This window comes from Ictalurus punctatus, chromosome 10 (genome assembly GCF_001660625.3).
Source record: "Ictalurus punctatus breed USDA103 chromosome 10, Coco_2.0, whole genome shotgun sequence".
In the NCBI taxonomy this organism is placed as follows: domain Eukaryota; kingdom Metazoa; phylum Chordata; class Actinopteri; order Siluriformes; family Ictaluridae; genus Ictalurus; species Ictalurus punctatus.
In genome coordinates, this window is record NC_030425.2 from 11,734,203 (window position 1) to 11,746,325 (window position 12,123).

General features: G+C 37.7%; 1 protein-coding gene across 2 annotated transcripts; it reads right to left on the bottom strand.

Annotated features, from left to right (window-relative positions):
- Positions 1-580: 580 nt before the first annotated feature.
- On the bottom strand, positions 581-10,712 carry soul4 (heme-binding protein soul4). Of its 2 annotated transcripts, XM_017478044.3 has the most exons (7): positions 10,612-10,693; positions 10,207-10,327; positions 8,334-8,516; positions 6,471-6,556; positions 3,875-4,016; positions 3,594-3,777; positions 581-2,400 (listed from the first exon to the last, which is right to left on the bottom strand). In XM_017478044.3, the coding sequence occupies exons 2-7, from the start codon at positions 10,250-10,252 to the stop codon at positions 2,226-2,228; spliced, it is 816 nt and encodes a 271-aa protein (XP_017333533.1). In that variant the 5' UTR covers positions 10,253-10,327; positions 10,612-10,693; the 3' UTR covers positions 581-2,225. The 2 variants fall into 2 exon arrangements, with proteins under 2 accessions (XP_017333533.1, XP_017333534.1); XM_017478045.2 differs by lacking the exon at positions 10,207-10,327 and having other exon boundaries at positions 10,612-10,712.
- Between the last annotated feature and the right edge of the window lie 1,411 nt (positions 10,713-12,123).

Here is a 12,123-nt window from a genome sequence, read left to right on the forward strand (position 1 = left end):
AAATTCCACTAATCCTAATTCCAGGTGTACCATACCAGATTTTAGCCTAATTCAAATTCTCAGACACCAAATACCAGAATAATTCCAATTCTAGCATACAATATTCTAGATTCATTCAATTTAAGGACACCAGTGTCCAGGTTAATTTGGGAACTCCGATCAGCTTGATAGTAGAGCTGTAGGCTAGTTCATATTTGTAAGTGGCCTCACAGTCTAATTTTTTTCTTGCAAGTAGTGAGTTCAGGCAAAGTAAGCTATGCCAGACTCATTAATTCTTCTTCAGTAATAGATTTGTGCTGATTAAGGTTATGGTCGATCAGGTATCCATCACACCCTGGATGAGACACCAGTCCATCACGCAGTGATACTTTTTATTTTGCAGAACCTCAACCATGAGTATGAGTCAATACAGTGTTCCAATATATTTTTAAATTATACATTTTCAAATGAAATAAAATTACCACACTGAAAACACTTAAACACGCTTCTCTTCTATTTTTTTCTTGCAGAAATTGGCCCAATGACAAATATCAGATTAAATTATCATATTTCTCACACAATAACAAATAGACTACTAAAATCAGAGAAGACTATTAGAGTTGCACTTTATTCTTCAGAGTAAAGAATAAATAACAACTAATGTCCCAAACACATACATTTTAAGGTCCAAAGTACATGAAATTTACATCACCACGGTTTAATAAACATTAGCTACCTTATAACAGTTATGTCTACTGCATTAGTCTCTTATTTTCTTAACAGACACAATAAACTTGAGTTCTCTATTCAACTCTAATAAAATCAGTGTAGAAAGTGTGTGTGTGATATATATGAATATAACACAAATGCAAACACAACGAGGAAAGTGGCACACTGGAGAACACTCTGACAAAGTTTAAGTTACCAAATCAGTGTTTACTTAAAGGTCAGTAAAATGTCTTTATAATGCTCAAGTTCTTTTGACATACATCATATAGATTATCTACATCTTAATGGTCCCATTCAGTAGGAAAAGATCTACTCCTCTTAGCCTTAAAAGGAAAAACAAGCACATCCTAATACAGAAAAGTGGCCATGCTGTCCACCTAATGTTCAGACCTACTGGCTTTTAGTCAATTAATCAGTGTACAGTATATATAAAATATGTTTTCAATGAATATCCTTGTTATTCAAACTAATAGGCATATATGTGAGAAAATACATACATTATCCCATGTATACATCTCCAGGCTTCTGTGTTTGTACAAAAATACTCAGACTTTCCTTATAATACTTGATTATAATTAAAAGCACAGTAACAAGTACATTTTAAATACACAGTCACAGTAAAATCTGTATGTGGAAACAGCTTTGATTTGTCATGTTGCATAAACCTTTGGTCTATTGTAAAGCTGGTTAGTGCATTAAACTCTACACTATTTGTGAGAGCATTCGTTTGATGAGTAGCACGTCTTTGAACCAGAAATGATTGTCTTGCTGATGGAATAACTTTAGGTAGAGTGCAACTAATAATCTGTAAAGTAATTTCTATTAATACACAGTGAAGTTAAGTTGTACATTCTGCATTTCATTTGTTTTCAATTTTCTCACACGAAATATTGTGGACAGCAAATTGTTCTGACAATACACAAAGGAGGAAAAGAAAAAGGCGCAATGACATGAAATGTGACCTGAAAAGAAATCAAAAGTAGACAAAAGACAAAAGCACAACCCGTGTTCCACAATCTAACTGAAATATTGAGGTTCTGGGCTAAAGGCTGGGTTAAAACGCCCCCTTGTGGTGAATCTTCAGTTTGTCAAATTTAAATAAAGAGGTATACAGCAAGAACTATGAGGGGCTTGGAGTCTAGAAGAGATTTAATAGAAGTTAAAATGTAAAAATGCTACCTGAGGACTGTGTCCACGCTGATTCCTCTTACTCAGTTCATATGTGACTTAATATTTGTGATGGAATCATGTACCTGTTATGCATTAAAAATGATCTTTTATCATTTACAAAAATACATTTTTATTTTATGACCTGTAGATATTCACTGAAATCCTCAGTTGCCTGAGTTAATACTGTTGGTAGTACTTAAGCCCTGTCCTGTCTTATTCATCTCACTTCCCTGGTCTTTCTCTCTGGTGCCACAGGGGAGGTGCTGTAATTGTTTGTGTATGTGTGTGTGAGTGTGTGTGTGTGTGTGTGTGTGTGTGTGTGGGTGTGTGTGGGTGTGTGTAACCCCTCAGGGGTTCCGGCAGATGAACCAGATCTCATTTCGACGGGACGGCACCCCAGGGTTCTCGTAAACGGCCACCATGTATTGGTCTTGATGAATGTCACCAGATGTTCCCAGCAGCTCCCACAGGAGGCTGATCTGCCGTGAGATTGTCTCCTCCGTAGTTGTTCCAAAGAAAACCCTAATGGAAGCACATACATGCATCACCATACACTTTCCAGTGAAGAACAATTATTCATCCGAGTCACTTTACGCTGCCTTTAAAACTTAAGTCAACCTTGAAATAAATTTCATCACGTGTGCAGAAGGTGTAGTCATATAAAGTCAATGCGACTTGACTTGACTTGATGGGTGACAACCTCACTGTACAGCTTGGCTCAACCACACTCAAGCAGCCAGAAACCTTGAGGTGACTTTCGGTGACAACTTGACCTTTATAGACCACATTTCAACAACTGCATGAACCTGTAGGTTCATTCTGTACAACATCAAAAAAATCAAACCCTATATCACTGAACAGGTGACACGGCTATTAGTCCAGGCTCTTGTTATCTCAAAACTGGACTACTGCAATGCACTACTCCCTGGCCTCCCAGCTAGCTCCATTAAAATCTTTCACATGTTTCAGAATGTAGCAGCACAGCTTGTTTTCAACCAGCCCAAAAGAACCCATGTAACAATCCTCTTCGACTCCCTCCACTGGCTCCCTCTACCTGAACACATTAAATTCAAGGCCTTGATGCTCACGTACAAGACCTTGTCTGGAACAGCCCCTCCATACCTCAACATTCTCCTGACTGTCCCTCAGTGGTGGAATGAACTTCCAACTTCAATCCAGACAGCAGAATCGGTCACTATCTTCAAAAAATGGTTAAAGACCCACCTCTTCCGTGAGCACGTAACTAACTTCTAACTTGCCCCCCCCCTCCCCCCAATATTAAAAAAAAAATTATTCTGCACTTACTCTGGCTCTTACACATCTACTCTGTGCACTCTGCCTCTCTAGAACTAAACTAAAAATCTTGTATGGTAGCACTACTTGTATTGTTCTCTGCTTGATATATCACTTTGCTTGTATTTCCTCATTTGTAAGTCGCTTTGGATAAAAGCGTCTGCTAAATGAATAATGTAAAAATGTAAATGTAAAGGTTAAGAGCTCTAGCCTTTTTATAAATGGGTTGTTTTTTTGTATAATCCTGAAATGTTGCCAGAAGACAAGCCAGAAGTCTTGTCAGTCACACTGACTTATTTACTCCCACGCATTTCAGAATATCTTGATATTTTCACAAGCATAGAGGCACACAAAAACTGCAAGATGAATCCTGACTTTTAAGCAGTTAACAGTGAGAGCAGTCATGCAGGGAAGCACCTTACCGGGTGATGACTCGCACCGAGTCCCTGTGGACGATGGTGATGTCTGGGTCAGCAGACTGTGGAGGGCTTGCCTGAAACTCCGCAGGCAAGTAGAGAGCTGTCAGGACTTCACTTTCGAAGCCCCTGCCGTCCTCCAGAATCTTTATTCCATTCACCACAGGCACGGTCATGCCCAAGTAACGACCTGCAGAAATCGTTACCCAGGAAACGTTAGGTTTGAAGGTATACGGCATATTGTTCATTAGTTATAGAGTGTCCCTGCTGTGATTTGTGTTACATACCAGCCGAGTTCTCCTTGCAGATGAAACGCATGAGTTTCATGAAGCCCATAGAGATGCTCTGCTCATACAGCTTTTCTCCAACAGTGACACAGGCCCATTTACCTGGTGGATACACCCTCTCCTCATATATCACCTCACCTAGCTAAAACACACACACACACACACACACACACACACACACAAAGTAATCAGACAATTGCATTTGTATCCATTCCTAGCATAACAAAGGCAGTACATTTGTATCCTACAAGAGCTCCTGAGTTCATGTAAATGTTCATATAAGGGACTCACGCTGTAGTTGCTGAGCTGCATTACTGGAAGATTTACTGCACAATGCACGTTCAGGTCTGTGACCTTTTATGGAGTTTTGTAGGCATCAGTAAATAAAAAATAAACTGTATAAAATAACTATAATTTATGGGTGAATGGCATTTATCAACACGAGTATGAAGAACAACAGTGTTATCAAAACTTCAACATTTCACAGGAATCTTTTGCTTGGTTTGGCCAAAATACAAACCGTTTACACTAGTGTTAATATTGCTAACGAAAAATGTTTGTCGATGACCTTTTTTCCAAGACTAAGGCGAGACGATTACGAGATGACTCCGAGGACACTAAACATGCCCCATCCTCACCTCACCCCACCCCCCAACTAAAAAAAAAAAAAACCTACGCAACTAGAGTCCCCCCAGTGCATCTCGGCCACTTCCAACACAGGCTACACTAAATTGACTGAATCAATAATAATCTTATGGCTAAAAATGCCACCTGTTTTCATTGACTAAAACTAGACTAAAATACTTATGGTTTTCCCTGACTAAGATAAGACTAAAGACCACAATACCCAAGACTTTTAGTCAACCAAAACTTAACTAAAAAAAACAACAACAGGATATCCTTGACTACATATAATAGAAATTATCAAGGACATTTGACACAGGACTAAGATTAAATCAATTTAAAAAAAATGAATACTAATTTATGCACAACTTTACTAAAAGGTGTAGTATTATAATTCATTACTAATAAACTATTTAATAATCCCATAACATTTAATTCATAAAGCACATTCCATGAATGTCTGTGCATGAGCTACAGGGCCATTCATTCATTCATTTTCAGTAAGTCCTTTATACTGGCCAGAATTGCGGTGGATCTGGAGCTTATCCCAAGAACAATGAGCGTGAGGTGGGAATACACCCTGGATGAGCTGCCAATCACACACTTGCACACATTCATGCACAGGGACAATTTAGCACAGCCAATCTACCACCTACTGCCTGGACTGAACTAGGGGCTCTGGAGCAGTGAGGCAGCAACACAACCTTCTACACCACTGTGCCAGCTGTCTTTTTTGCATGACATGCTTGGGACATGCCTTTAGGTTTTTTACTGCTCAGGCATGAGCTGCAGAGCCACAGCTTGAGTGATAGTAATCTGAATTGGAGTCCCCACTGCTGACAAACAGCCATCATCAGTCTGTGGCAAAACAAAGTGCAGTGTTTTATAAATGCTAGTATTAAATGGTAAATCAAACGTGGTGGGAAGAAATCTGTACAACGCCCAGAATACATGAACATATATGAAGTATTACAGGGTCTCACACTAGTAATGCAACTTCATTTTGCCATTCCATGACTAAAACCTGTGAGAGAACAGAAAACTATAGCAGGGGAACAATTTCTGTATTTCATTAAAATGCTTTTTTGTATAAATGAAAAATCCAGATTTAATCACGTCATGACACCCTCAATTGGTCTGATGAGATTTCTGAAAACGTTTGAGGTATTGTCTTTAATTCTGTGGATGTTTAAGTGCGTGGTGTGATACGGACGCTGTCGAATTCCATCCTAATCAGCATCAACCCACTGCACAAAGACAATTCTGTAATCAAGTGATGAAGCCTACTGTATAAAGTGCGTTTCAGAAGAGGAGCACCATGGCAGCCATTTGCAGGCAGGTTCCAAACTCAAGTGATGAAAAGCATTTACCTCAAAGCCCTTCAAAATGCTAGTTATATATGATATGTTACTGTGCTTCTGTGAATACAAGATAACCTCCATGGCCAGTGACTATCACTTGGATACATTCCCTGTGCATGTGCTGTGTAAGGTATGACATGTATGAATTTGCAATAAATACTGCTGTCATACAGCCAAACAACATTAAAGAATTGTCTTTTTCAAGAGAACAATCCATGTACCCTTTGCTCCAAGGATTCTTCGCCCTGTTTTTATGTTGCAATGAGTTATCATGTGGTTTAATATCCAAATCCATAATTTAAGGTGACCTGTTATTTCTTATGCAACCTTAAAAAGGTTCTTTCTAGCACATTTATGGTGTTATGGTCCTACATAGTTTATCTAAGGTCCTAAGTATTGCAGGTAGAATTGTTTCTCTCTCTGTTAACACTTTTAAATTCGGTCTAGGGATCTAATGATTGTAGATGAACTTTTCTAGCTCACTTAGCTAATATTCGGTTGAGAAACACTAGACAACACATGAAGAAGCCATTGACAGTGACCTCATCTATCACTAGATGTAGTCGTAAGGCTAGATCTTTAAAATGCATATATTTGGGACTAACTTATACCTTTTCATGTGTTGATATGGTGACAAAAGGAACCTGTTCCACTTCCTCATTCCTCCTCGTCATCTCCATAATTGGACCAGTCATCTCTGGGGGGAAAATACAAAAAAAACACACAGAGTGTCAGTTGAGCTTGATTTTAATGACGTATCTAAAATCCTTCACTGACTGGTCGTGATTTGATTAGAGGTGCTGAGCTTACGGAGCTAAATGTTGTAGCAACCATCTAAAGCCAAACTCATTGCACATGCACTGTGCTAAGAGCTGTGTGGAATGTACTAAAAATATACATACAACCTCTAGCAAGTATTTAATTTGGTGTTTTAAGCCTGTTATGTTTAATTGAGGCATTGATTGAACCTATTTCTCTTATATGGCATACAAGCCTGTAGAACTGAGGACACATAAATGTTTTCAATGTGCCCAATGCCACAGATCATCTGAATGCAGTAGAGAAACTGGGAGTGCAATATCTCCACAGACAAAACAGTGACCTTATAGAGCACTTCAATTCTCAATACAGTACTGTGTATCAGCAATTACACGGAAGAAAAACATGTCAGCGGATTTAGCTATACAGCCGCCCCAAGGATTAGCTCAGACAGAAATTAAATCGACACTACTTTTCCCCTAACGCAGATGATCAGCTAAGATATATTTGGTGTCTGCCATTTGCTTCTATAGTTTAGCACATGAGCTACAATTCTAACACACTGTCGCAAACTAGTACTAAAAGTTAGATTTTGTGCTTTGGAATGAGGCTATTATTCACAATCACTTCTAATGCACAAAGATTCACACTTCCTGCCTGAATTAGACACCTCTCTGGCATGATACCAAACTATGTACTGAAGAAGAAAGTGAGTCTGTCTTCAAGATGGCCTCAATTATGGTTAGCTCGAAACTCAAAATGGCTTGAGGCGAGCTTGTTAGGCCTGCAGTTTGCCTAATGCCAAAAGAATACGCTTTCTTGTTAGCTACATTAGCCTTGAGTTCAAAACAATACTAAAGAAGCAATTAGGGTAAAGATGAAGTTGTGTAAATGTAATTTCTGGCCAAACTATCCTCTTACATTCATGATTCTGAACTTCACTATCAATGTGGAAAAAATGTGAGATTAAAAGAGACAGTGGCTTGCATAAGTATTCCCCCTTATCCACATGTTGTAGTGTTACACCCTAGACATGAAATGGACCTAACTAGGATTATATTGCAGGAATCTACAAAAAAAAATAACCCATAATATTGAAGTGGGAGGAAATCAATATAGTTGGCCCAAAAAAACAAAAACATGATTGCACAAGAACTAAGCAAATTTAAAGGTTATGCACCATAACTAATTCACAGATTTCATACCAATGGGGATAAATCCTTATGAAATCAGAACTTCACAAATTGTATTTATAATTAAAAATGTAAACTATATTGACTTCAATATTATGGGATATTTGGGGTAGATTAATAATGCTGTATCGGTGGTTCACTATATAATATTCATGATGGTGGTTGTATAGAATACTAACAATACCTACATAAGAATTATATACAAGAATAATATAAAAAAAAATATAAATATTAAATGTAATGATTTAAATACCATCCTAATAAATTATGAGAAGAAAACCACACTTTTGTGCTCCACACTTCATATACAGTAAATGTTTGCAGTCTAAGGTTAGCTATCAGTTAGCAACAAGACTGTTTTTAATAGGATTTATTTTACCATCTTTCCCAGCTGCTGCACATACGTGATATCCAAATAGGTACGAAGCTAAAATATTACTGACAGCCTTACAGCTTGTTGAACAAATGAACAAGGAAGCAGTTCATCAACTGAAAATAAAACCCTACATTCAGAAACTGTACCTCTTGGGACGGTGACCTGATGTGTCCGCCCCACAGCCTGCCAGTGAGCAAGCAGCCTTTCCTCTTCCTCCTCATCTGCTGGCTGGGAGTTTTCAGGGACTTCATCATCTAACTGCTCATCATCCAGTTCAGCAAGATCTTCAAAAGAGATAAGAGCCATTTTTGCCAAATTTGCAGTGTGACCTGAAATAGAGCAAGGTACACAGGATTTCAGAAAAAAAAAGTAGGCTAATTTACACACATTTAGATTGTTTACAAAGGAGGAAATTAGTGACAGACATGAATGCAAATCTTGCTCAAACAAGCAGTAGTCTAGCTGTCACATATACTCCGGGAAATAACCTGTATTACTTATAAGGCCTATTGTTGACTCCTGCTCATTGAACAACCCTCTATGGAACTCTCTCAGGCCAGACCTTCATAAAAAGAAGACTGATTTCAACATTTTCCACCCTTAAAGATGAAGAAAAACCTGCTAGAACAAAGGTCAGTTTTAATTAACACACTTTTCTCATCCCACCTCTACTCGTTACACATACAGGTTTTATGCCCTGTCGAGTATAAACACTATGGGAATGCGAATAACAACGTCCGACCTACGCACCGCAAGCACACACCCATGTTGTAACTTAAATTTGTGCTCATAGATACCCGTGTTGGTTCTAAACTCCAATACTCAACGGGGAAATACAGGAAAAATCACAGTATAGAATAAGAGCTGCTGTATGCCTTGGTCTCCATTAGACAGGTAATGCACAAGGCATCTGTAGTTTTTACAGAGCTTGCCGAAGCTGTATGGGTGAAGAAGGAGGCATGGCAAGGTTTTCACTGCAATTGCTATTCATATCGCAAGTAGTAGAGATATGGAGCTTGGAAGCTGGCAAAAGTATTTGAATATGAAATTTCATATATTTGAATTATCACATAAAACAGAATACATTTTGTGCGGTGTATTAAATTAACATACATTTTTGCAATCTTTTTTTTCTTAGTTTTGATTAGGGGTGAGATTTGCCTTTAAAAAACTCAAATTCGAAGTTACATTTAAAGTTTAACAAAAAAAAAGAAAGAACTGTAAAATCTAATTTAAAAAATCTAAAAAAAAAAAAAAAATGTAATTATCCAAAATACATATTTTATGTAAATTAGGCCAAAGGTGAAGCATCTGGGATCAAACAAATAATGTTTTTATGTTCTACTCAAATATTTAGAAACATATTCACATCAAATCTTTATTTTTGATATTTACTTTTTTTCTAATTAGGGTTCTATGATTTAAAAAAACAAAACCCTCACAACCATAAACTGTAAATTTGCATTATATGATTTTAAAAGCAATTCTTACCCATAGCCAGGCAAAAAAAAAAAATACTTTATGTAATTTATTCAATATACAACTGGAAAAAAAATTGCAAAATTCATATTCACATCATTTTCTCAGCTTCCAAGCTCCAAAAAAAAAAAAAAACTATCCTCTGACTATTAGGCCTAATTTCTTTCATTTATGCAAGTTTGTTAAGATGTTCCATGTCAGTCACACACACAAAAAAACAAGAAAAGGGAATGACTGGTTAACTCAAAGGAGCGTCTGCCAAAGTTCTCAACGCAATATTAATGACCATATAAGAATGCACACTATGGCAAACCTAAACTTTTTCATGCAAAACAACCATAATATGCTTGTCATAGTGATACTGCAATATAATGTTGCTAGGTTTTCTCTAGTTTTCTCTAGTTAATAAATAATAAACCTCTCAGCCCATTGTCAGTCAAATAAAACATTTTCACTTGAGTATTAACGAGTCAGCTGTGTTTAAAAGCAGTAAATAAGTTGATTAGAAGTGACAGATTGCACGGTTGAGTAATTCCTCACCCTGAAATGGGATTAAAGCCTGAGGACACCGTGTTTTCTCCCTCATTCCACCCAGAGCTCCAGCTCCAAGAAAGTAGGTCAACCAGCAGGAAACACAGTAGATGATAGGAAACGCGCGTTTCTTCCACAGCACACCAAAATAAACGTGTTTACTGAATGTGTTTACTGAATGCCTCTAGAAGTCCAGTCGGCATTTTATTGTCATTTATTTAATATCACTGTACATTAATATGTAAACAATGATGTTAAAAGCACAACAACAGCGAGTTAAATTGCAGCTACAACGCAGCCTAGTGTTAATATATACACACTAAGCTACACACTAAGCTACACACACACACACACACACACACACACACACACACACATACACACAGTACAGTGTAATGAACAGTAAACACTCACCAGGATCAGGAAGAGTGAAGCCGCAGCTGCGGTTGTTCTGTCCGTCTCGCGCTGCACCGTCTGCGGTAATGCAGTTCGGCGGTCACGTGACCTCCGTCTCCACTTTCAGTGAAGATGAGCGAAAGACAGAAGCAGTCTGAACAATAGATGCAAGCTGTTTTTGACTTTTGTCTGATCAGATTATCATACGAAAACGAATTAACATGTTATCAGACGGGTATTCACCTCTCTTTCTTTATTTATTTGTTTTTTTGTTGTTTTTGTTTTTTTAATTGAGACAAAAGCTAGTTAGTCTAAAAGTGTTCTTTCATTTTGTATTTCACATAATGCAGGTTCTAATGCTAATACATTTACAAAAATTCAAACACACACACACACACACACACACACACACACACACAAGTCAATTTTATTTGTATAGCGCTTTTCACTACTTTTTTTTTGTGCTACCTCCCTTTGCCAAGATAACAGCTCTGAGTTTTCTCCTATAATGCCTGATGAGGTTGGAGAATACATGGCAAGGGATCTGAGATCATTCCTCCATACAGAATCTCTCCAGACCCTTCACATTTCGAGATCCACGCTGGTGGATCCTCCTTTCTGAACTCACCCCACAGGTTTTCTATGGGTTTCAAGTCAAGGGACTGGGATGACCATGATGACCTTGATTTTGTGGTCAGTAAACCATTTTTGTGTTGATTTTGATGTTTTGGATCATTGTCCTGCTGGAAGATCCAACCACGGCACATTTGAAGCTTTCTGGCAGAGGCAGTCAGGTTCTCATTTAATATCTGTTGATATTTGATAGAGTCAATGATGCCATGTATCCTAACAAAATGACCAGGTCTTCTGGCAGAAAAACAACCCCAAAACATTAAAGATCCGCCACCATATTTAACCGTGGGCATGAGGTACTTTTCCATATGGCTACCTCTCTGTGTGCGCCAAAACCACCTCTGGTGTTTATTGCCAAAAAGCTCTATTTTGGTTTCAGCTGACCATAGAACCCGATCCCATTTGAAGTTCCAGTAGTGTCTGGCAAACTGAAGATGATTGTTTGTTATTGTTTGTATACACACACACACACACACACACACACACACACACACACAATTTAGCCTTTGTCAAAGTCACACAGATCCTTACACTTGCCCATTTGTCGTGCTTCCAACACATCAAATTCGAGAACTGACTGTTCACTTACTGTTCACTTCTCTGTTTGCTTATTTCTTTCTTTATTAGCTTTATTATTAGTATCGTTATTATTATTATGTGTTTCTTCATCCATATGATAACAGTGGGATAACATACTGCCTTCATGAGCAGCTGAACTAATAAGAAAAATTTCTGACTGTAGGTTACATTTAGTATTTTTTACATTAGAAGGTATGTTAGTCAGTCTAGCTGGCCAATTAATTTTTTAGGCAATTCTTGAAAATGCTATAGATCATAGTGGGTGTAGTGATTTAAATTTCAATAAATGAATAGATATTTAAGACCCTCCTTTATCTT